The sequence below is a fragment of the Hevea brasiliensis genome, chromosome 15, assembly GCF_030052815.1.
Source record: "Hevea brasiliensis isolate MT/VB/25A 57/8 chromosome 15, ASM3005281v1, whole genome shotgun sequence".
NCBI lineage: Eukaryota > Viridiplantae > Streptophyta > Magnoliopsida > Malpighiales > Euphorbiaceae > Hevea > Hevea brasiliensis.
This window is the reverse complement of record NC_079507.1, coordinates 68449820-68476443: the sequence shown is the minus strand read 5'-3', so window position 1 is coordinate 68476443 and position 26624 is coordinate 68449820. Positions and strand designations below refer to the sequence as shown.

The 26624-nt window shown below is 31.0% G+C and overlaps 2 protein-coding genes and 2 pseudogenes across 2 annotated transcripts; 2 read left to right on the top strand and 2 right to left on the bottom strand.

Annotated features, from left to right (window-relative positions):
* Positions 1-2606: 2606 nt before the first annotated feature.
* Positions 2607-4760, top strand: LOC131173836 (serine/threonine-protein kinase STY13-like). Its single transcript, XM_058136385.1, has 7 exons — positions 2607-2718; positions 2849-3116; positions 3346-3464; positions 3577-3773; positions 3911-4085; positions 4211-4345; positions 4456-4760. Exons 2-7 carry the CDS (start codon positions 2873-2875, stop codon positions 4648-4650), a joined length of 1065 nt encoding a protein of 354 aa, XP_057992368.1. The 5' UTR covers positions 2607-2718; positions 2849-2872; the 3' UTR covers positions 4651-4760.
* A 992-nt stretch (positions 4761-5752) lies between these two features.
* Positions 5753-7941, bottom strand: LOC131173959 (putative glycerol-3-phosphate transporter 5; annotated as a pseudogene).
* A 12194-nt stretch (positions 7942-20135) lies between these two features.
* On the top strand, positions 20136-22223 carry LOC110671271 (serine/threonine-protein kinase STY13-like). Its single transcript, XM_021833688.2, has 6 exons — positions 20136-20432; positions 20667-20785; positions 20898-21094; positions 21233-21407; positions 21541-21675; positions 21786-22223. The coding sequence occupies exons 1-6, from the start codon at positions 20189-20191 to the stop codon at positions 21978-21980; spliced, it is 1065 nt and encodes a 354-aa protein (XP_021689380.2). The 5' UTR covers positions 20136-20188; the 3' UTR covers positions 21981-22223.
* A 756-nt stretch (positions 22224-22979) lies between these two features.
* On the bottom strand, positions 22980-25275 carry LOC131173942 (putative glycerol-3-phosphate transporter 5; annotated as a pseudogene).
* Between the last annotated feature and the right edge of the window lie 1349 nt (positions 25276-26624).

Sequence of the window (26624 nt, the reverse complement as noted above, 5' to 3'; positions counted from 1 at the left end):
GCATTAGTCAAGTAGTATTGCTAAGGTTAATAGCACAAATTTGACAGAAACACTCTTTTGTTTTCTAATTATAAACACAGGTTTGAATGAGTCACTGAAAAGGACTGAAACACAAAATAAAAGGACTGAAAATAGCACACGCTCCAGCCGGGGAACAACATCGTCCAAAGGGGAGGAAAAGAAGGCTTTTTTTTTTACAAGCCAATCGAAGCCCACGCCGCAATCAGCACAAAAGAAAAAGAAACCCAAGCCCAAGACAATAAATAAATAAATAAATAAATAAATTGCCCTCAAAGAAAGTAAAAATTACAAAATTGCCTTAAAGTTACTAGAGGCGTATAAGCTATTCGAAATTTGATTAGATAAAAAATCAATTTAGTTCACCTCATTTAGAAAATAAGCTGAGTTTAAATTTTATTTTTAAATTTATTTAATAAACAAGTTGAGGTCAAATTTTATAATATTCGACTCGTTAAATTTCATGAACTGACTTATTCACAAACTCGTGAATTAACTCATTAAATAGATTCATAAACATGCTCGTTTGTTAAAATATTTATATTAGTCATTTTCTTTCGTGATGTTATAAATATTTATTATTTTAGTTGTAAATATTTTAAAAAATAATATATTATTTAAAATTATGATATAATCAATATATCTATTTATTTATATTTATAATCTATAATTAATATATATAAAGCTACGGCTGAACTTTTGAGTGGGAAAAAAATATTTTTGGTATCAATAATATAAATTAAATTTTTTAATTTTATTATTTAAAAAAAAATTCCTTCCATCTATGAAATTTTATTATAATTCTAAATTTAAAATTATAAATTACCATACTTATATAAAAACTCTCTCATTAATTACCTTTATATAATTAATCATAATACTATAAAATACTTTATTTTTTTTTCTTCATGTGAATAACAGAAATACCAATATAAAAGAATTATGATAGCATCACGATGATGAATAATATAAAAAAAATTATAATATTAATTCTAATCCGAATTGTATAAGTAATTAATACAATTCACGCATAATTTGCTAGCAATTATTATATAATATATGTACAATTTAAATTACATTATATATGATTTTATTAATTAAAATAATATGTAATGTAAAAAAATATACTGTATATTATAATAATTTATAAGGCAATTTTAAAAATATATCTTGCAATTTAATACATTATAATTTTAAGAAATAAAAATTTCATTTTCTTTTAATTTGTATCTGGAATTCATCCATTAACAAAATACTGACAATATAATAAAACTAATTGAAATACGAAATTGCCATATCAATATTTTGTTAATGAATACAGGATAATGTGATAACCTAAAATTTTATGGTGCTAATTAATTTAATGAAGTTTTATGGTACTAATTAATTTAATGAAGATTAAAGTTTTATCGTAATGTGCAAAATTATAAGGTATAATTTTAAAATTATCTATTTATGCTAAGTATAATATTAAATGTTAAATATAATTATTTATATTATCCATTTGTGCTAAATTATTTATGATAATTTTTCTTTACTTTTCAATTAATAAAATTTCTCTAATTATCCAAAAAAAATCATTATATAGAAAAATTAACATTAATTTTTAAATTATTAAAAATATTAAAATATAAACAAATAAATTTATTTTCTTTAAAATAAAAAATAAATAAAATTTGAACATCATGAGCCAATTTACATGCAAAATCACTCTGTCATCTTGAATTTTAAACAGCTTTGCGTATTCATATTTTTTAAAGGCTCATTATTACATTATCTTTTTTTTATTATATTTGAATTAATTATTAAATTATTATATGTTAATAATTAAATTAATTATAGCATATAAATTTTCATAAAAATATAATTTAATTAAAGATATAATTTCTAAATTAACAAATATTATTAATTTAAATAATAAATAATTATCATGTAAAGTTTAAATTTATTATAAATATTATTTTAAAATTTAAATTTATTTCAAAATTAATTATATATTATTCAAACTTATCCTATTGAAATTTGATTGTAATGTATACACAAAAATTCTGCCATTGCCATCCTTGTTGATATGTCGTAGCTGTACAGACTTCTTTAGGCTTAGATGTGGTTAGAGTACTTGATATTGATGAAAATTTACTCATTGCAGCTCAATTAGTTCAAAGAAATTATGGGTTGGTGTTTAGAGATAAAACCCGCTGTATTTTCTATCCTGCTTGTCATGAATTAATATTCTATCAAAATAATAAAAATATAATAAAAAAAACTTTTAATTTTATAATAAAAAATTAATATTTAAAATAAATTTTAAATAAAAATCAAACAAATAAATAAATAGCTCAGACTTATCATAGTACAATGGATACACTTTAATTACTAATTATGATAAGATTCATCATAATTGGATAAATTATTGTATGATCCTAAAATATATATCCTCTCTATATAAAATCATATCACTATATGAAAATAAGAAAAAAATAAAAAAAATTGTGTCTAAGAGAAAAAAAAAAATCTATGCTTCCCATATATTATATAATTATCCCTATGATTAATATTAATTTTATTTTAAAATTTTTACCAGAGATGGGATACTGCTATCTTGGTGTCTCCTGATATAAAAGTTGGAGAAAGGATTATGTATCACCGTGTAATTTCTCATACAAGTTTGACGCCGCCCTCCCAATTACAGAAAGACACGTAAGTATCCTTAAACCCCAAGGAATTAGGAAACCTAATCCACATACAAGTTACATACCATCACTTGCTATAAATATTCAACTCAAATTCGCTCCCTCCTAACAGAAGCTTGATTCATTGATTCTTGCAGAAAGCCTGAAAGAGACAGAGAGAGATGGAGATGAAGGAAAGGAGCAGAAGTTTAGGTAGGGCAAACAAAATTGCTTTTAAGGGCTTGGATGTCAACTTCGGACGACTAAGCATGCAGAAGGAGAAAGGTGACGAGGCAAACAATAATAAAGGTTGCGTCAAAGAAGAATGGAAAATTGATCCTCATAAACTAACTATTAAGAATTTTATAGCTCGGGGGAGTTTTGCCTCTGTTCACCGAGGGGATTATGATGGCCGAGATGTTGCAGGTTAGCTATATGCATGCTTTCTTTTTACGCAAGATCAACCATACCTTAAATATTATTATGCCCCAAGATTTAATATGGTTTTTCAACTTTTTACTCTCTTTTTGGCTTTCTAATTAGTACAAAAACTGGGGATTCTCCTCTGTTAATAATTAATAATCTTGGTCAATTTGATTTTGCTTTTGTTTTTGTCTTCGTTTTCGTTTTACTTTATATTAGGTTTTTCTTTCAGTTAAAGTGTTTGACTGGGGTGAAGATCAAAAGACGAAAGCTCAAATTTCTTCACTTAGGATAGCATTTCGGCAAGAGGTTTCTGTTTGGCATAACCTGACTCATCCCAATGTTTCACAGGTAATCAATTATTTTTATTTCATTTTTCGAAACTAATTAATTTTCCGATTCAGATTCCTTATGCATATAGTTTGTGACAAATTCCGGACCCTTTTTTTTCCTGTTTGCGCAGTTCATAGGTGCTGTACTGGGTACATCAGAAATAAAATTCCAAAACCACAGTGGTCAAATTGGCATGCCAGTCAATTTGTGCTGTCTCGTCACTGATTATCAACCTGGGGGTACTCTGAAATCCTACCTTGTAAAGAACCGGAAAAGAAAGCTGCCTTTCGAGAAATTCATGCAACTATCTTTAGATCTTGCAAGAGGGTTAGATTTCTCCACCATATTATGATTCTTTTATTTTTTTCCCCAAATTCTCCACCATTATGACGTTCTTCATTAGTTACTTAATTAATTGCACTTCAAGATATAGTACTTAATTCTGCTTTTTCCCTTCCTGGCAGGTTGAGCTACCTTCATTCCAAGAATATTGTGCACAGAGATGTGAAGACAGAAAATTTGCTTCTTGACAAGAATCAAGCACTGAAGATAACTGATATCGTAGTTGCTAGACTTGAAGATTTGAATCCTAATGAAATGACAGGTTATACCGGCTCACTTGGTTACATGGCACCGGAGGTATTAATACTATAAACCAAACATACATCACTTTATTGCGAAGCATAATTTTCTCATCATGATCGTTCTACCCTTGTGAATTGTAGAAAGAGTAACAAATGTTGATTTTGCTGATATGATTGCAGGTCTTCGACAATAAACCATACAACAGGAAATGCGACGTCTACAGCTTCGGAATTTGCTTATGGGAGATGTATTGTTGTGACATGCTGTATCCAAATCTAAGCTTCTATGAACTAACTTCTGCAGTGGTTTATCGAGTACGTAGTTTTTTTCCCCTTTCACTAGTCTTTGCTTGAAGCATAATTTTAGAACTTCTCCGAGAATTGTCGGAGTTGACAATTTGTGATTTTTTTTTTTTTAACTGCAGAATCTGAGGCCAGAGATTCCCAAATGTTGTCCAAGCTCTCTAGAAAAATTGATGAAAAGATGTTGGGATGCAGACCCTAACAAGAGACCAGAGATGGAGGAGGTAGTGTCAACGTTGGAGGCCATAAACACATCCAAGGGGAGAGGCATGACCCCTCTTAACCGGACTCGGGGTTGCTTCTGCTGGAGGCTCTGACGATGGAAATACTTGTGCTGACCTCTAAGGGATGGAAATACTTGTGCTAACTCTGCTAGTATAAATTTTTAGTTGTAAATAGAGAAACGACGTCTGATATATGTATGCAACATTAATTGAAGCATGCATACGTGACAGCTTTAATTTAGATTAAAATGTCATCAAATAGCTGATATAGTTCGTGGTCATAATCAAGCTAAGTTTCTCAGCTCTTAATATTTAGGGAGTAATTTTTGGCAGAAATTATGATTCTCATATATACAAACTATACAGAAAATGCTTCAAGATTACCCATTTGAAAGACTATACTCCATACCTTACTTTAAAAAATTACACTTTTCAGACATAGTGTAAGCATTTCCATGGAGTGGAACAATTTATCAATTGCCCTTTCTGCTTGCATATCTTTTCCCCTCAAGAAGGCCAGTACGTTGATATTCAATTGCGGCAGATGCTACTTACATGCATAGAAAGCTAAAACAAAACAAAAAAGAATACAACGTAATTCGCGGACAATGTCTTAACGGCGAAATCTTTCCGAGCAACAGGTTCATTGGCACAGTACTGCTGCAGTCGGCTGAGGCCACCTTCTCGTTGTCCGGGTTGGGTCTTTGTGTCAGTTCCACTTAGCTTTTCTTTTGTTTTGGGGTATGGACATACTTTTTCTTTTGGAGCTTGGGGTGGATTGATTTAGTTGGACCCTTTCATCTAAAGGGCCATGGGGATCTAAATGGAATCAAGATGAGACAGATGACGGCTCACAATGTATTGAAAAAAAAAAAAGAAGAAAGAAAAAGAAAAACACAATAGTCGTTGATATTTGGCATCGCAAGGCAAAACGACAAAAATTTATATGACCCACAATATTTGCTTTACTCGAGTAGCAAACGATCATACAAGTCTAACAAGATGATAATAAAGATTTAGGATTTTCAAAGCTGGCGTTTGATCAATTGTAATGCTGTTTCTGTATGTTTTCAATGTATTTGCAGGAAACAGGAGAAAAAGATGTGAAAAATCTTTAATGAATTAGCTCCTGTACGTGTACAAATAATGAGTAAAGAATAAGTTCCCTAATCACTTTTCCTATGCACACAAGTTCTCTAATGATTAAAAAAAAAAAACAAAAACAAAAACAAAAATACATAATCAATGTGCAAATGTGCTATTCGAAAATTTCAGCTTTTGCAACACGAATCAGTAATAAACTTGCAAAGAAAATTGAAACAATAAGCATTAGAAAAACACTGTTCCATCCTCTTGTGGAAATATACCCAGCCAAAAGTGGGCCAATAGCTGCTCCAAAAGAACCAGTACCATCTATAATTGCAGTGACAGTAGCCAAGGCATGGGAATTTCCTCTGATCAAATCCTGTGTACCAAGATCAGCTGCTACAGCCGTAGTGATTAATAAGTAAGGGCCATTCACAAGAAAACCAGAAAGAAGCATCAACGCAACGTTCATTATCATAGACAGGCTCCCATAAACCCGGTACAAAATAAAGGCTGGCATTGATAGCAGCAAGAATACAATTGAAGTAACTGCACGAGCCTCAATCATATCAGATATGTATCCAGCTGAAATTCCTCCGAAGACTCCTCCAATGTCAAATACTGTAGAGAGCATTCCAGCAGTTTTGTGTGACAAATGCACACCTGCAATAGCTATAATTCCAACACAAACTTGCAATTAATGATTAATATCTAACATCTGAAATCAGGAACTTTAAGCAAGTATGAAAAATATGCTTAAGCCTTAACCACAAAGTCAAGATACAAAACGCATTATCTAAATGGACATGCTAAAGAAAGGACAAGTCGTTGCCACAAGAATTGGTCTAAAATCATTTTTACAGAGTTCACAAAATAAAAGGTTTCAAATTCCCAATATCTTTTGTGACAATAACATCAATTTCCTCCCATTCAGACTTGTATAAAATCATGCAAACACCAGTATCATGAACCTATATCAATTGCTCAACAAAGATTCGTACACAAGTAGAAGTAAAAGCATTTACCAGTGTGCCTAATGTACAAGGGCAACCAATATAAAAAAGAATAAGCCAGAAGCTTCGAAAAGAAGAGGCAGAAAGCAAATGGCGCCACTCCAGGTAGTCTCCAAGCTGCCAAAAATCCAATGGCAGCCAAAGAATCTGAATTTTCCATCCCAAGAAGCCCTGCTTTTTTCTGATTCCTCTTTCTCTAGGTTATCCGCTCCTTCCACCTCCACAGCCATCTCAATCTCTATCCCTGGAGGGTCAGATCCAATATCTTCAGGACTAACAACAAGAAACAAAAGCACCAAAACCCCAACTAAAATCACACAAATCCCAGGCACCTCAAATGACCAAGCCCACCCAAACTCCAAAACACCAGAAGCCACAACCGACCCCATAATGTTTCCTACTGAAGTATGTGAATTCCAAACGCCCATCATCAACCCTCTCTTTGCTTTCCCAAAACAATTCCCAACTACTGCCACCACACAAGGCCACCCTATAGACTGACACAATCCACACAAAACCTGTATACCCACAAAAAACGCTTAAGAATGTATATCAAACCAATACCCCAACCCAAAAAGAATAGCGAAAAAACCACCACCCACCATCCCAAAAACAAGAAACAACCTCAAATCAATCCTATCACCAACATGTCCAGCAAAATACATCCCAATCGAATAGGCTGATAGAAACGCAAGATCAATCTCCCCAAGTCGGTGAGTTCCCCCCGAGCCATTGAATGGAGGCCAACCAGTATCCATGGAGCTAAAATTGGATTGAATTATCGAAGAATTTAATTGAACATTGGGTTCAAGAACGCTCTTGACGATACTGGGCGGCTTTCTAGAGGCATGGAAGGAAGCGTATGCAAGAAAGGCGATGATTAGGACCAAGATTTGGTAGAAAATCAGGGATCTGTGTGAGGGTTTAAGGAATGTGAAAAGGGTAAGCGCTGGGGGTACACTTAGGGTTTTGGATGGCATCAGTTGTTAATCCCGTTCAAGTCTATAAAAATTGAAGTGCTATTGAAAAAAATAAAAAATAAAAAGCTTGTGAATTTTATAGAAAGTGAATGCAGAGAAGGAATGAAGAGGATTTGAGTTAGGGCTCAGGGTTACGATATGAGATTTTGATTAAAAAAAAAAAATTGATTGTCACAGAAAATGAAACCCTAGAAATCTCGTTCTTCAAAGGAACAAGAATGCTGAGATCGGGACAATGGGGTGTCTGAAACTGGCTGTTTGGATCCGATCAGATCCCACGCATTTCACGTTCCAGGACTTGGAAGTTTTATATTTGGAATAAATCTCACTTTGCTAGCCCATTTTAAAGTTGTGTTTTAATTTAGTTCAAAAATTTTGATTTATGTCTATTTTAAAAATTAAAAATCGGTGATGTCTGAGTTATTTTTTTATTATTTTTAATATTTTAATATTAATTTTTTTTTATTTTTTTAAACATAGTTAATTATTTTTTAATGTTAATTCAGTAATTATAATAAGTTAATTTTTTTATATTTTACTTTTTCTAATATTAATTAATAATATGAAAATATAAAAATAATATTTTATATTTTTAATTTTATTTGATTCTAATTTTCTTATATGAATTAAAAAAATAAAATATAAAGTAATTTTTTTAATTTAAATAGTTAAAATTTATTTTAATAAAAAATATATATATATTTTTAATATTTTTCAATTTAATTGAGTATAATTATTATAATTTTTACTTTTAATCAATTATATGAAAATATAAAAATAATTTTTTTATATTTTATTTTTATTAATAATATTAAATAATAAAATAATATTTTTATATTTTAATTTAATTAATTATAAAATATAAAAATAACATTTTAATATTAAAAAATAAAAATAAAATAATTAAATATTTAATAAATGACGCATGTAAAACAATTTAGAAAAATTGAGTTAAATAAAAAATAAATCAAAATTTTTAAATTAAATTAGACTTCCTAAAAAAAATATAGTGAGCAAATTAAGATTTATTCATTTTATATTTTCAATGATGCCCTTGAAACTATTTTTCTACTATCATGGTCTCTTTTTTAATTAAAATTTGATTAAAATTATATTATAATAGTATCTAATTTTAACTAATATTTTTCTCGCATAATTTATAAATATAAATTAATTTTTCAGGATATTAAAATATTAATATATAAACCTCTCCGTTTTATATTATTATTATTATTGATTTCATTACAAAATTCAATATATGAAGATTAATGAGGAAAATTTAAAGCAAATAAATGATTATAAATTTCAATATGGGAAAATTAATTACTTATTTTTTAATAACTTAGTTGGAGTGTCATATTCCTCAATTAATAAGTGTGTATATATCTAAGCTGTCTTAACTTTTAGATATTGAGAAAAAGAAAATAAAATTTCATTAATTATAAAACTCTTCTTTTCTTTTTTTTTTTTTTCTAATTTAATATATTTCTTTTGAACTTTCAAATGTATACATGCATATTATATTTTGAAAGTATATTTATAAATTAAAATTTATATATATATATATATCATAAATAATTAAAATTGGACAATGGGATTAAGATACGTATTAATAGTGAATAGACTACGAACTATAGTTTATAATAGATATAATAAAAATACAAGAAAATCTAGTTAATGAGCTGAATTCAATCTTCAATTTGTAGAACATCAAATATTTAGTATTGATTGCGTATGTCGAGATTGAACATAGAAAGAAATCTTAAATACAAGAAATCTATTTTCATTTTGTTTCCAAAGTAATGTCCATGAATTTGGGTCAATTTGAAATAAAAGGAAAGCAATTATTTGTATAAAACTCTATTCACATAACCTTGAAATTAAGGCAATTATAAGTTACTTGATTGGCAAACCGTTGAAATATGACAATATATGTTATTTATTGGTTAAATCAATTCAATTCAAATTTGATTGATTTCAGGTTAAGAGTAGGAGTAAGTATTATTCAGTTTAAATCAAATAAATGAAATTGAGCCATTTTAATTTGGTAATTCGATTTGATTTTTAAGATAATTCAGTTCAGTTTTGCATTTTAAGAATTTCAGTTAATTCTGTTCGGTTCGATTTTGGATAAAACAAATCGATTGAACCGAACTGAACCAAATAACTTTATTGATTTTTAAATTGATTTATTTTTATAAGAAATTTATGAATTATATGCAATTATATATATATATATATATATAAATTGTTTAATTTCATTGATTAATGATTATTATGTTCAAACTAAGGTTAAAATCAGACTAAATAAATTGAAAATCAAGTCTAAGTTAAAAAATTCATTCAAACTTAAAAATTGATAGGTTCAAATCAAATTAAACAGAAATAGAGTGATTTGGTTCTATTCAATTCAGTTCGATTTTTTATTCATTTCGATTTGATTTCAAAAATACATAATTCAATTAATCCGGTTTGATATTTCAATTCGGTTCTATTTGAACCGAATACAGAAATAAAGCGATTTGGTTCTATGAAATTTTATTATCATTCTAAATTTAAAATTATAAATTACCATACTTATATAAAAATTCTATCTCTCATTAATTACCTTTATATAATTAATCATAATACTATAAAATACTTTTTTTTTCTTCATGTGAATAACAGAAATACCAATATAAAAGAATTATGATAGCATCACGATGATGAATAATATAAAAAAAATTATAATATTAATTCTAATGTATAAGTAATTAATACAATTCACGCATAATTTGCTAACAATTATTATATAATATATGTATAATTTAAATTACATTATATATGATTTTATTAATTAAAATAATATGTAATGTAAAAAAATATATTGTATATTATAATAATTTATAAGGCAATTTTAAAAATATATCTTGCAATTTAATACATTATAATTTTAAGAAATAAAATTTTTCATTTTCAATTAACTTGTATCTTGAAGTTGTACGTTATTAGATTGACATTTGATCCATTAACATATTTCTGACAATATATTAAAACCAATTGAAATACGAAATTGCCATATCAATATTTTGTTAATGAATACAGGGTAATGTGATAACTTAAAATTTTATGGTGCTAATTAATTTAATGAAGTTTTATTGTCAGGACCCAACCTATGGGCCGGACCGGCACTAGGACCTGGGCCAGCCTAAAGCCCCCGAGGCCCGTAGTAAGCCTAACTGTTCATTAACCCAACTCTAAAACCCATTTGGGCCCAATTTCAAGAAACCAACCGGACAGAGTCCGGCCATAAAGTGGACCTTTCAACGGGGAGTTTTGACTCACCCGACTTGTAAACAAAATATATCATCAATTGGGAGCTCGGCTCACCCTCCACATACTCATATCGGCATAAAAATAAATGGAAGCTCGGCTCCTCATCCAATCCATCAAACATGCATATAATTTCTGAGTCCACATGACAATATATATTACAGACCCGAATCATTTAAATATTTCTAACACATGCGGAAATTCTAGGAGTAAATAACATTACAAAACTATTGATAAACTACCTGCTAAGGAGAAAAGCAGGTTAACCACAATAAAATCCTCCACAGCTTTGAGAAAAATATTGAGCGAGGTGGCGTTCGACTCAGAGTAAAATATCAATTTTAACCATAATCTCTATAACTATCTAGAACTAATGCAACTTTGTGGAGTGAAATGCAACGACAACCATATTTTCACATCATAACAACAAAAGGTAATTTGAAGCACTTACACACCTGTAACATCAATCATAATATATGGGGTGATCCCTATCTGACTCTCTTAAATCCAACTTTGGTGCAGTGAAGAACTCATTTCGGACTTCCACTTAATAACCAAATCGAGGTCCCGTGAAGAACTCAAGCCGTGACTACCCCTCGAAGGATCGGGTCCCTGAAGAACTCAAGCGTGACTACCCGTTCTATCCATAGTCCACACCACATCACCGCATGCGCCAACGCATGCACTGCTGCTCCAAATTACCACAACAACATCATGGCACTTTATGATTATCAATGCATCATAAATCGTGCTTAGAGTTTAACTACATAAATATATGCATATAAGTGATGCATGGCGGTGAACATATAATAATATCGAAATTACAATTAAAATTAATATTTTACTCACAGACTTGACGACAATCACTGCGGCGGCTAGGCGGAGGAAGAAGGCTGTCCCGGCTCACCTGACAATTTTATTACAATCATTTAATAAATTTGACTCAATACAAACAAAGAAAAAGACCAATACGTCCTAAGTCGTGCCGAAAATCGTGAGTCTCTATACCTAGGACCTACCCAACTTGCAAAATGGCTCAAAACACACTTCTATATTTACAATCCATATATCCACAGCTCAATCATATCACACAGCCCCTCCTGGGCCCACCAAATCAATCATCTATCACAACATGTAAAATTTCAATTTAGTCCCTATAATTGACCATTTTTGCAAAAACTGCTCAAATAAGCTCTAAAAATTATAAAACTCTGCCCCGCGGTCCTTAGAAATATTACTAAGCTATTGCAAAAAGAATCGTAATTTTCTAAGCTATTGCAAAAAGAATCGTAATTTTCTAAGCTACCACGAATATTTTATGGATTTTTAATCCTATTTAAGCACTAAAAAATTACAAAAAAACAAGGTTCGGGTTTACCTTTGCCGATTCGACTTGAACGCAGCTCGGGATGTCTGACAATGGTGGGGTAGCCAAAACCTCGATCCAATTCAGAGACTTTTCCGGTGGCTGGCACATCGGCGGAAATTCTGAATCTGGACAACTGTCGAATTTCCGCGAATTGAGGATGCCTACACGAAGCCCAATAATAATATATAAAAAATCAGGGGTGTTACATTCTTCCCCCCTTACAGAAAATTCGTCCTTGAATTTTACACAAGGCATAATAAAGTACATGATTACACATTGAACAGATAAGGGTACTTGCTACGCATGTCCCGTTCTGACTCCCAGGTACACTCTTCCACTGACTGGCTCCTCCACAAAACCTTAACCATAGGGATCTGTTTTGATCTTAGCCGTCTCACTTGGTAGTCCACTATGGCTACAGGTTGCTCCTCAAATGTCAAGTTCTCCTTTAGTTCTATTACATCCGACTGTAGTACATGAGAAGGATCGGGAATGATTTCCTGAGCATAGAGATGTGAAACACGGGATGAACGTGAGAAAGGTTGGGTGGTAGCTCCAACCTGTAGGCAACTGCTCCAACTCTATCAGTAACCTCAAAAGGTCCAATATACCGAGGTGCCAACTTGCCCTTCTTTCCAAATCTCATGACTCCCTTCATTAGAGAAATCTTCAGGAATACATAGTACCATCGCGCAAACTCCACATCCCTCCATCCGGGTGCATAACTCTTACGCCTCTTGAAAATTTGTTTTGGTCGTTCCCTGATTAAAGGAACTATCTCTGAAGTGTACTGCACTAGGTCTACATCATGCACCTTCACTTCCCCCATTTCCATCCAACACAGAGGAGACCTATACTTACTTCCATATAGTGCCTCATAGGGTGGCATCCCTATACTGGAGTGATAACTGTTGTTGTAGGCAAACTCCACCAAAGCTAGCTGCTCATCCCATTGACCTCCAAAATCCCAAACACTCATGCGAAGCATGTCTTGATGTTTGGATTGTCCTTCAATTTGTCCGTGCATGCGAGGTGGAAAGCCGTCTTGAAGTTCAAGCGTGTGCCAAGTGCCTCCTGCAACTTTCTCCAAAACCGAGAAGTGAATGGGGCCCTCATCGGATATTATGGGCGGAACTCCATGCAATCGACTATTTCTCGAATGTAGAGCCAGGCGTCTTGTGCCCACGAATATGTAGTCTTCACGGGCAAGAAGTGGTGATTTGGTTAGGTGGTCTACAATTACCCATATCGAATCATATCCTCGCGTGGTACGAGGCAACCCAGTCACAAAATCCATAGAAATCATTTCTCACTTCCATTCTGGGATAGGGAGCTCTTGCAACTTCCCTGACGGTCTCTGGTATTCAAACTTCACCTTCTGACAAGTCAAGCACTTGGACACAAAGTCTGCTATGCCTCTCTTCATGCCATTCCACCAATAGCTATCTCTCACATCATGGTACATCTTGGTGGAACCTGGGTGGACACTGTACAGTGTATAGTGTGCCTCTCGCATGATTTCATTCCTGAGGTTGTCCACATTGGGCACACATATCCTAGAACCTTGCACTAGGGCGCCATCATTGGCAAATCCAAACTCACCACCTTCACCCTGCTGTACTCTTTCTATGATCTTCATTAATTGTTGATTTTGTGTTGGGAAACTCTAACTCTATCTCGCAAGTCTGGCCTCACTGAAAAATGAGCCAACAAGACCCCCTCATCTGAAAGATCTAAGATTAAACCTTGATCCATCAACTCATGTACTTTCTGAATCAACGGTCTCTTCTCTGCTGAAATGTGCGCCAAACTGCCAGATGATTTTCTGCTTAAAGCATCTCTACTACATTGGCCTTCCAGGTGGTACTGGATGGTGCAATCATAGTCTTCCAAAAGCTCCATCCATCTCCTCTGTCTCAAGTTTAAATCCCTCTGTTGGAAGATGTACTTCAAACTCTTATAGTCGGTGTATATCTCGCACACTTCACCATACAGGTAGTGTCTCCAGATTTTTAGTGCAAAGACTACAGCCGCCATTTCCAAATCATGGGTGGGATAGTTCTACTCATGCCTCTTCAGCTGCCTTGAAGCATAAGCCACTACTTTTCCATTCCGCATCAAAACACACCCTAGGCTAACTCTGAAGGCGTCCACGATTACAGTGTATCCTTCACCGCTCATAGGTAGTGTTAACACGAGCGATGGTTAGACACTCCTTATCCTCATCATTATAACTGACTCTATCGAGCTCTCTTCCTGTCCTTTGGATCTTATCCACTTCCCTTTTCCTATTTTTGGTATTGTTGGTATCTTTTCAACCTGCTGTACTTATTCCTTAATTTTAGTTCTATCTCATCCTTACACCTTTTCCTTCAAAGATGTCTATCCCATCATCAACTTTAACTTTCTTTTTATTTCTTAATCTTATCTTGATTACTAGTTTCATTACTTCGAGAATTCTAACCCTATGATTTACTCCTACCAGCACATTCTTCACCTTATGTAACACTTATAATTACCCATAGAGAATTTTTTTTTTGTACCCCCTTTTTTCCAACTTAACTATCAGAACATTATCATTCCCTACCAGCCTTAGTAGGAAATTGCTTATCCTGGATGAATATGAGCCCCATAAACTATAAGTTCCATCTGAACTAACACAGCTGTAGGAAATATGTGTCATGCCTTAATTCCAAACAAGATACTTCACGTGTTCATTCTCCTTAATATAATCATATATACTGCCCATAGCTTTCTAAACTTCAACCTCAAATTACCCATCAGCAACAATTTCATCTATTGAAACTCATCCATAAATAGTACTTCATCTAGCTCATAGTTTAAAACAGTCACAAGCCTTAGTAGCTAACTCAATTTAACTCCTATCATTACTCTGATCGTCCTTTCATACTTAACACTAGGTATGCACTTACTGTCATTCTCATATCAGGAAATTATATATGAATTGGTGCCTATCAAAATCTCAAATAACTAGGTCTCCTTGCCTCAGTCTCTGCTCCTTATATAACGCTCTGGAATCAAAAACACGAGCTAAACTTGAAAAGAAAGAAAAATATCCTCTATATTCAACTACATGGGTGTCCATATAATAATGTTTAACCTATGTTTCTTAGTTTTTCTCTTCAAATTTCATCATCTCCTAGCACAATTGTGCTCTACCTATAAGGTATCATTTGCATGAACCCTTTACTATACCATATTAATTATACCCTTTGTAAATTTTTTTTTTTATGTAAATTAATAATATGTATCCATATGTACACATTCAGCAGTTGTATAGTAAAGCTTGTAATAATGTTATTTCTGATTTTCTTTTTCAAAATTTGGGACTATGGTATGTAAATTGAATTAAATGCAATGATGATAAGGTTTATTGAAATGTGTTGACTTGTGTTGATGTCACACCCCGGCTTAGGGGGCCCCAGCTCAAGGCCCTTCAGGGTTGCTTTCTTGCAGTGCCCTTCTAGAGGCGGACTGCGACTCACTGAGTCTTGTCGCTTTGTGGAATTAAATCCCTTCGCCTGCGAGCTAGGATTGAACCCTTATCACTCACGGGTTTGTAGCCTCTCACCAATTGGTGCGGCTCAATTGGTGAGAAAGCAGCTGCCGTGATGGTCGAATCCTAGCGGCAGTGTCTAAGCGAGCATTAATCTGTGAGTCGCAGTCCGCCTCTAGAGCTCTGCAAGAAGGCCACCCATAGAGGGCTTGAGGCTGAAGAAGACAAGTGTGAGTATTATTATTTGGAGTTGGGTTGGTGAAAAATCTATTGAAAGTGCTTTCTTTTTAAGTTTTGAAGAATTCTTTTCTCAAAATACAGTCAGTCCTCTACCTAAATTTTTACAAAAATTGCGGAGTATTTAAATTAATCAATAATTCAATTTGGATATAAATTCCAATTAAAGAATTTTAATAATTAAAAAATATGACCTACCATTTTAAATTGAAAGGAAAAGGGTTTAAAATCCCTTGTAGTATGTTTAATGAGTTATCGGTAGCTGAAGTTCGGTAATTCATTAGATATACTACGGGATCATGTTATGCCTTACGGAGGGATAAGGTGTGACAAGCTTGACTTGCTAACTATTTTTTTCTTTTTTTTTATATTATTATATTAATATTTTAATTTATCTTTAATAAATTATGTTAATTTATGATTTAAAAAATAATAAATTACCTTTAGTGGCCATTCATTTGTAACTTAACTTTTTTTTTCAATTAAAATTGTTTAATGATTGAATTAAATTTGTTTCCAATTTTTCTTCGTCATCTTGCCTATAAATAATAAGTATTTTGTGACATTTGAGAATTATTAAACTTTTTTCTATCATCTAATATAGTTTTAAATTGTTCTTCGAATTGCTCAATTTTTAATTATTTCTATTCAAAATTTATTGTTCTTATTTCTCAAAATTTATTTATATTTCTATTGAATCCTAATTCCTTATAATATTAGACAGAGACCCTTAAATCAAAAAGCCAAAAGATCAAGTAGCACCAACTATATATATCAAAAAATAATAGTAGCAAGGTAAATATAATTATTTATATATATGTTCACCAAGATAAGCTTTCAATATTGATTTTTTATATGTTTACTTTTATCTTTATTTTTTTTTTTGCCTTTATTATTTATCTACTGATTATCACATGACACTTTTATATTTTTCTAATCATTTTCATTTATTTATTTTTATGAGTAATGATATATTTTAATTATAGATATGTTAACTAATTTGTTTTTCCATAGAAAATGGATTTAAAAAAAAAGTGATAAAAAAACAATTTTATTGAAAATCTAAATTAGACATATAAAGATTAAAAATAAAGTATTAAAGTGAGAGAGTATTATAGTTATATACTACAGATTTTAATAATCAAATTATATAAAAAAATATTAATTAGAAATAATTTTGATAAAAAATGAAATATTAAAATTTAAATTAAATATAGAAAACTATCAAATTTTGCATAGCAGCTTATTTAGCTAATTTTATAAAAAGCAATCAAGCTAAGATTTTCAAGTATTTCTGGAAATTAATTCAAAAATTTTAATTTTGGTGTATCCTCTCTAAATTTCTTTCTAATTCAATTGACATAAATTTTAATAATATAGCTTATTGAATCTATACAAAATATAGAGATTTTAGATAGAATAGATTTTTTTTGGTCAATTGATTAAATAGTTTATAATAGCTTAGAGAACTTTTAAAATTAGCTTGTATGTCTTTGATTATGTATGTTGATACGAAATTTACTATTATATATAAATTAACTTGAGGATGATCATTTATGTTGAAATGTAATTATTGTAATTTATTGACCTTTACCATGATATTGTTATCTATCTACTTTTCATAAGGATACATGTATGTAATTATTAATTGGAAACATTTTAAATGTAAATAATTTTTTATAAAACTAGAAAAATATTTAATTAATTAGAAATAAAGTTTAAAAAAATTATAAATCAAACTTCTTACATTTTTTTTTATAATCGAAACTACTCACTAATAAAAAAATAATATAAATAATTTGAAGTAATAATAAATTTTTTGTAATATTGCCAAATAATATACTATGTATGAGGAGAAGTTGATTTATCAAAATATTAGCAAATTAATCACCAATTAGTTAAATTAAATTAATAAAAAATTTCTTACTTATTACCTTTTACATGACAAATAATGAAAATTTTCTACCCATGTTAGTGAAAAATTACTTAACTATTTTTTAATTGATTTCTCTTCCTTAATTAATAAATTAATTTCAACCATTTTATTGCCACGTGGCATGCTATGGGTAGAAGTTGACCTACCAAATAATAATTATTGTTATGTGATTATGCAAAAAATATATCTTATTTAATTTTTTAATTACTTCTAGAAAAATTGATTTCGTGTATATATAAGGATTATTATATGTGATAGTTAACTTGAAATTAATTTAAAATTTAACCATTCCTTCTCAAAAGTAAGTTAAACATTGTTTTATTATCTTTTTACATTTCACATAATCATTGTTAATATCAATTCATTTTCTTTAATTATTTATAAATTTAGAACATATTATTTTAGTTAATATAATTTTTATATAGAAACGAACAGGAGCGCCTTGAATTGAGGACTCGCATGCAATTGCCATCAGTGAAGCTCAATCAAAACACAAAATTTCAGTTTGAAAAAACGATTGAGATGTACCAAAAATTGGATGAGCTAATTTCAGTGCTATTTTGGCACTAAAATTGGAATGATTAAAAGAGTGCTTTTTGGCTGCTTAAAGAGTTGGCAAGGTGGGAATCGCAAAGGGTCGTGTATGTATGAGTACGATCCAGCCGGTTCTGAATGTATATAATCGATTCGAGTTGAAGAAAGGTTTAACTTTGAAAAATAATAGTCAAGATTCCATAGCAGAGCCTGTGAATTCTCCGCAAGCAATAGAACAAAGAAGGAATGCTTTTGAAGAAAAAGTTCATACTTTTATTCCAAAGTCAGAATATGAAACGGAGAGCTTCTTGATAGGATGAAAATATGTAGAGGACCCGTGAAAATTATGGTATCTAAATTTGAATCCTATTATTATTATTATTATTATTATTATTATTATTATTATTATTATTAAAGTTTAAATATATTTTAAATTTAATTAAAATTTATTTTTAATTATTTAAATTAATTTTAAATTTAATTATTATTACTCAATAAATATTAAAATTTATTTAATTTAATATATTTTAATTAACAATTTATATAAAATTATTTTTTATTAATAAATTATATTTTAAAATTTAATAATTTTATAAAATATTTAAATTTTATTTTATTTAGAATATAAAATATAAAAATGTATAAATATTATTATAAAAAATATATATTTTATGTTTAATTAAATATTTATATAAATAAATTTAAATAATAAATAATCATCATGTAAAGTTTAAATTTATTATAAATATTATTTTTAAAATTTAAATTTATTTCAAAATTAATTATATATTATTCAAACTTATCCTACTGAAATTTGATTGAAATGTATCCACAAAAATTCTACCATTGCCATCCTTGTTGATATGTCGTGGCTGTACAGACTTCTTTAGGCTTAGATGTGGTTAGAGTACTTGATATTGATGAAAATTTACTCATTGTAGCTCAATTAGTTGAAAGAAATTATGGGTTGGTGTTTAGAGATAAAACCCGCTGTATTTTCTATCCTGCTTGTCATGAATTAATATTCTATCAAAATAATAAAAATATAATAAAAAAAACTTTTAATTTTATAATAAAAAATTAATATTTAAAATAAATTTTAAATAAAAATCAAATAAATAAATAAATAGCTCAGACTTATCATAGTATAATGGATACACTTTAATTACTAATTATGATAAGATTCATCATAATTGGATAAATTATTGTATGATCCTAAAATATATATCTTTCTATATAAAATCATATCACTATATGAAAATAAGAAAAAAATAAAAAAAATTGTGTCTAAGAGAAAAAAAAAAAAATCTATGCTTCCCATATATTATATAATAATCCCTATGATTAATATTAATTTTATTTTAAAATTTTTACCAGAGATGGGATACTGCTATCTTGGTGTCTCCTGATATAAAAGTTGGAGAAAGGATTATGTATCACCGTGTAACTTCTCATACAAGTTTGACGCCGCCCTCCCAATTACAGAAAGACACGTAAGTAACCTTAAACCCCAAGGAATTAGGAAACCTAATCCACATACAAGTTACATACCATCACTTGCTATAAATATTCAACTCAAATTCGCCACCTCCTAACAGAAGCTTGATTCATTGATTCTTGCAGAAAGCCTGAAAGAGACAGAGAGAGATGGAGATGAAGGAAAGGAGCAGAAGTTTAGGTAGGGCAAACAAAATTGCTTTTAAGGGCTTCGATGTCAACTTCGGACGACTCAGCATGCAGAAGGAGAAAGGTGACGAGGCAAACAATAATAAAGGTTGCGTCAAAGAAGAATGGAAAATTGATCCTCATAAACTAACTATTAAGAATTTTATAGCTCGGGGGAGTTTTGCCTCTGTTCACCGAGGGGATTATGATGGCCGAGATGTTGCAGGTTAGCTATATGCATGCTTTCTTTTTACGCAAGATCAACCATACCTTAAATATTATTATGCCCCAAGATTTAATATGGTTTTTCAACTTTTTACTCTCTTTTTGGCTTTCTAATTAGTACAAAAACTGGGATTCTCCTCTGTTAATAATTAATAATCTTGGTCAATTTGGTTTTGGTTTTGCTTTTGTTTTTGTCTTCGTTTTCGTTTTACTTTATATTAGGGTTTTCTTTCAGTTAAAGTGTTTGACTGGGGTGAAGATCAAAAGACGAAAGCTCAAATTTCTTCACTTCGGATAGCATTTCGGCAAGAGGTTTCTGTTTGGCATAACCTGACTCATCCCAATGTTTCACAGGTAATCAATTATTTTTATTTCATTTTTCGAAACTAATTAATTTTCCGATTCAGATTCCTTATGCATATAATTTGTGACAAATTTCGGACCCTTTTTTTTCCTGTTTGCGCAGTTCATAGGTGCTGTACTGGGTACATCAGAAATAAAATTCCAAAACCACAGTGGTCAAATTGGCATGCCAGTCAATTTGTGCTGTCTCGTCACTGATTATCAACCTGGGGGTACTCTGAAATCCTACCTTGTAAAGAACCGGAAAAGAAAGCTGCCTTTCGAGAAATTCATGCAACTATCTTTAGATCTTGCAAGAGGGTTAGATTTCTCCACCATATTATGATTCTTTTATTTTTTTTCCCCAAATTCTCCACCATTATGACGTTCTTCATTAGTTACTTAATTAATTGCACTTCAAGATATAGTACTTGATTCTGATTTTTTCCTTCCTGGCAGGTTGAGCTACCTTCATTCCAAGAATATTGTGCACAGAGATGTGAAGACAGAAAATTTGCTTCTTGACAAGAATCAAGCACTGAAGATAACTGATTTCGGAGTTGCTAGACTTGAAGCTTTGAATCCTAATGAAATGACAGGTTATACCGGCTCACTTGGTTACATGGCACCGGAGGTATTAATACTATAAACCAAACATACATCACTTTATTGCGAAGCATAATTTTCTTATCATGATTTCAAATCCGTTCTACCATTGTGAATTGTAGAAAGAGTAACAAATGTTGATTTTGCTGATATGATTGCAGGTCTTCGACAATAAACCATACAACAGGAAATGCGACGTCTACAGCTTCGGAATTTGCTTATGGGAGATGTATTGTTGTGACATGCTGTATCCAAATCTAAGCTTCTATGAACTAACTTCTGCAGTGGTTTATCGAGTACGTAGTTTTTTTTCCCCTTTCACTAGTCATTGCTTGAAGCATAATTTTAGAACTTCTCCGAGAATTGTCGGAGTTGACAATTTGTGATTTTTTTTTTTTAACTGCAGAATCTGAGGCCAGAGATTCCCAAATGTTGTCCAAGCTCTCTAGAAAAATTGATGAAAAGATGTTGGGATGCAGACCCTAACAAGAGACCAGAGATGGAGGAGGTAGTGTCAACGTTGGAGGCCATAAACACATCCAAGGGGAGAGGCATGACCCCTCTTAACCGGACTCGGGGTTGCTTCTGCTGGAGGCTCTGACGATGGAAATACTTGTGCTGACCTCTAAGGGATGGAAATACTTGTGCTAACTCTGCTAGTATAAATTTTTAGTTGTAAATAGAGAAACGACGTCTGATATATGTATGCAACATTAATTCAAGCATGCATACGTGACAGCTTTAATTTAGATTAAAATGTCATCAATTAGCTGATATAGTTCGTGGTCATAATCAAGCTAAGTTTCTCAGCTCTTAATATTTAGGGAGTAATTTTTGGCAGAAATTATGATTCTCATATATACAAACTATACAGAAAATGCTTCAAGATTACCCATTTGAAAGACTATACTCCATACCTTACTTTAAAAAATTACACTTTTCAAACATAGTGTAAGCATTTCCATGGAGTGGAACAATTTATCAATTGCCCTTTCTGCTTGCATATCTTTTCCCCTCAAGAAGGCCAGTACGTTGATATTCAATTGCGGCAGATGCTACTTACATGCTTAGAAAGCTAAAACAAAACAAAAAAGAATACAACGTAATTCGCGGACAATGTCTTAACGGCGAAATCTTTCCGAGCAACAGGTTCATTGGCACAGTGCTGCTGCAGTCGGCTGAGGCCGCCTTCTCGTTGTCCGCGTTGGGTCTTTGCGTCAGTTCCACTTAGCTTTTCTTTTGTTTTGGGTTCTGGACATACCTTTTCTTTTGGAGCTTGGGGTGGATTGATTTAGTTGGACCCTTTCATCTAAAGGGCCTTGGGGATCTAAATGGAATCAAGATGAGACAGATGACGGCTCACAATGTATTGAAAAAAAAAAAAAGAAGAAAGAAAAAGAAAAACACAATAGTCGTTGATATTTGGCATCGCAAGGCAAAACGACAAAAATTTATATGGCCCACAATATTTGCTTTACTCGAGTTGCAAACGATCATACAAGTCTAACAAGATGATAATAAAGATTTAGGATTTTCAAAGCTCGCGTTTGATCAATTGTAATGCTGTTTCTGTATGTTTTCAATGTATTTGCAGGAAACAGGAGAAAAAGATGTGAAAAATCTTTAATGAATTAGCTCCTGTACGTGTACAAATAATGAGTAAAGAATAAGTTCCCTAATCACTACAAATGCATCTTCATCAATGCACTTTTCCTATGTACACAAGTTCTCTAATGATTAAAAAACAAAAACAAAAACAAAAATACATAATCAATGTGCAAATGTGCTATTCGAAAATTTCAGCTTTTGCAACACGAATCAGTAATAAACTTGCAAAGAAAATTGAAACAATAAGCATTTGAAAAACACTGTTCCATCCTCTTGTGGAAATATACCCAGCCAAAAGTGGGCCAATAGCTGCTCCAACAGAACCAGTACCATCTATAATTGCAGTGACAGTAGCCAAGGCATGGGAATTTCCTCTGATCAAATCCTGTGTGCCAAGATCAGCTGCTACAGCCGTAGTGATTAATAAGTAAGGGCCATTCACAAGAAAACCAGAAAGAAGCATCAACGCAACGTTCATTATCATAGACAGGCTCCCATAAACCCGGTACAAAATAAAGGCTGGAATTGATAGCAGCAAGAATACAATTAAAGTAACTGCACGAGCCTCAATCATATCAGATATGTATCCAGCTGAAATTCCTCCGAAGACTCCTCCAATGTCAAATACTGTAGAGAGCATTCCAGCAGTTTTGTGTGACAAATGCACACCTTTAATAGCTATAATTCCAACACAAACTTGTAATTAATAATTAATATCTAACATCTGAAATCAGGAACTTTAAGCAAGTATGAAAAATATGCTTAAGCCTTAACCACAAAGTCAAGATACAAAACGCATTATCTAAATGGACATGCTAAAGAAAGGACAAGTCGTTGCCACAAGAATTGGTCTAAAATCATTTTACAGAGTTCACAAAATAAAAGGTTTCAAATTCCCAATATCTTTTGTGACAATAACATCAATTTCCTCCCATTCAGACTTGTATAAAATCATGCAAACACCAGTATCATGAACCTATATCAATTGCTCAACAAAGATTCGTACACAAGTAGAAGTAAAAGCATTTACCAGTGTGCCTAATGTACAAGGGCAACCAATATAAAAAAGAATAAGCCAGAAGCTTCGAAAAGAAGAGGCAGAAAGCAAATGGCGCCACTCCAGGTAGTCTCCAAGCTGCCAAAAATCCAATGGCAGCCAAAGAATCTGAATTTTCCATCCCAAGAAGCCCTGCTTTTTTCTGATTCCTCTTTCTCTAGGTTATCCGCTCCTTCCACCTCCACAGCCATCTCAATCTCTATCCCTGGAGGCTCAAATCCAATATCTTCAGGACTAACAACAAGAAACAAAAGCACCAAAACCCCAACTAAAATCACACAAATCCCAGGCACCTCAAATGACCAAGCCCACCCAAACTCCAAAACACCAGAAGCCACAACCGACCCCATAATGTTTCCTACTGAAGTATGTGAATTCCAAACCCCCATCATCAACCCTCTCTTTGCTTTCCCAAAACAATTCCCAACTACTGCCACCACACAAGGCCACCCTATAGACTGACACAATCCACACAAAATCTGTATACCCACAAAAAACGCTTAAGAATGTATAGCAAACCAATACCCCAACCCAAAAAGAATAGTGGAAAAACCACCACCCACCATCCCAAAAACAAGAAACAACCTCAAATCAATCCTATCACCAACATGTCCAGCAAAATACATCCCAATCGAATAGGCTGATAGAAACGCAAGATCAATCTCCCCAAGTCGGTGAGTTCCCTCCAAGCCATTGAATGGAGGCCAACCAGTATCCATGGAACTAAACTTGGATTGAATTATCGAAGAATTTAATTGAACATTGGGTCCAAGAACGCTCTTGACGACACTGGGCGGCTTTCTAGAGGCATGTAAGGAAGCGCATGCAAGAAAGGCGATGATTAGGACCAAGATTTGGTAGAAAATCAGGGATCTGTGTGAGAGTTTAAGGAATGGGAAGGGTAAGAGCTGAGGGTACACTTAGGGTTTTGGATGGCATCAGTTGTTAATCCCGTTCAAGTCCATAAAAATTGAAGTGCTATTGAAAAAAGTAAAAAACAAAAAGCTTGTGAATTTTATAGAAAGTGAATGCAGAGAAGGAATGAAGAGGATTTGAGTTAGGGCTCAGGGTTACGATATGAGATTTTGATTAAAAAAAAAAAATTGATTGTCACAGAAAATGAAACCCTAGAAATCTCGTTCTTCAAAGGAACAAGAAGGCTGAGCTCGGGACAATGGGGTGTCTGAAACTGGCTGTTTGGATCCGATCAGTTCCCACGCATTTCAAGTTCCAGGACTTGGAGGTTTTATATTTGGAATAAATCTCACTTTGCTTGCCCATTTTAAAGTTGGGTTTTAATTTAGTACAAAAATTTTGATTTATGTCTAATTTAAAAATTAAAAATCGGTGATGTCTGAGTTATTTTTTTATTATTTTTAATATTTTAATATTAATTTTTTTTAAACATAGTTAATTATTTTTTAATGTTAATTCAATAATTATAATAAGTTAATTTTTTTATATTTTACTTTTTCTAACATTAATTAATAATATGAAAATATAAAAATAATATTTTATATTTTTAATTTTATTTGATTCTAATTTTCTTATATTAATTAAAAAAATAAAATATAAAGTAATTTTTTAATTTAAATAGTTAAAATTTATTTTAATAAATATATATATATATATATTATTTTTCAATTTAATTGAGTATAATTATTATAATTTTTACTTTTAATCAATTATATGAAAATATAAAAATAATATTTTTTATATTTTATTTTTATTAATAATATTAAATAATAAAATAATATTTTTATATTTTAATTTAATTAATTATTAAATATAAAAATAATATTTTAATATTAAGAAATAAAAATAAAATAATTAAATATTTAATAAATGACGCATGTAAAACAATTTAGAAAAATTGAGTTAAATAAAAAATAAATCAAAATTTTTAAATTAAATTAGACTTCCTAAAAAAATATAGTGAGCAAATTAAGCTTTATTCATTTTATATTTTCAATGATGCCCTTGAAACTAATTTTCTACTATCATGGTCTCTTTTTTAATTAAAATTTGATTAAAATTATATTATAATAGTATCTAATTTTAACTAATATTTTTCTCGCATAATTTATAAATATAAATTAATTTTTCAGGATATTAAAATATTAATATATAAACCTCTCCGTTTTATATTATTATTATTGATTTCATTACAAAATTCAATATATGAAGATTAATGAGGAAAATTTAAAGCAAATAAATGATTATAAATTTCAATATGGGAAAATTAATTACTTGTTTTTTAATAACTTAGTTGGAGTGTCATATTCCTCAATTAACAAGTGTGTATGTATCCAAGCTGTCTTAACTTTTAGATATTGAGAAAAAGAAAGTAAAATTTCATTAAATATAAAACTCTTCTTTTCTTTTTCTTTTTTTTTCTAATTTAATATATTTCTTTTGAACTTCCAAATGTATACATGCATATTATATTTTGAAAGTATATTTATAAATTAAAATTTTTCTGTTTCTTTATAAATAATATCACATTTAAATGATGTTTATCTTAATTTATAAATTGATAAAATTAATTTATAAGTTTTAAAAATAAGTTAGCATATTTAT

What these genes read in the sequence shown, in the direction of transcription:
- LOC131173836 (XM_058136385.1), top strand. Translation starts at nt 2,873, where the DNA reads ATGGAGATGAAGGAAAGGAGCAGAAGTTTAGGTAGGGCAAACAAAATT. An exon ending in TCTTTAGATCTTGCAAGAGG is followed by an intron (nt 3,774 to 3,910) that starts GTTAGATTTCTC and finishes CCTTCCTGGCAG; the next exon opens with GTTGAGCTACCTTCATTCCA. An exon ending in CTTCTGCAGTGGTTTATCGA is followed by an intron (nt 4,346 to 4,455) that starts GTACGTAGTTTT and finishes TTTTAACTGCAG; the next exon opens with AATCTGAGGCCAGAGATTCC.
- LOC110671271 (XM_021833688.2), top strand. Translation starts at nt 20,189, where the DNA reads ATGGAGATGAAGGAAAGGAGCAGAAGTTTAGGTAGGGCAAACAAAATT. An exon ending in CTCATCCCAATGTTTCACAG is followed by an intron (nt 20,786 to 20,897) that starts GTAATCAATTAT and finishes CTGTTTGCGCAG; the next exon opens with TTCATAGGTGCTGTACTGGG. An exon ending in TCTTTAGATCTTGCAAGAGG is followed by an intron (nt 21,095 to 21,232) that starts GTTAGATTTCTC and finishes CCTTCCTGGCAG; the next exon opens with GTTGAGCTACCTTCATTCCA.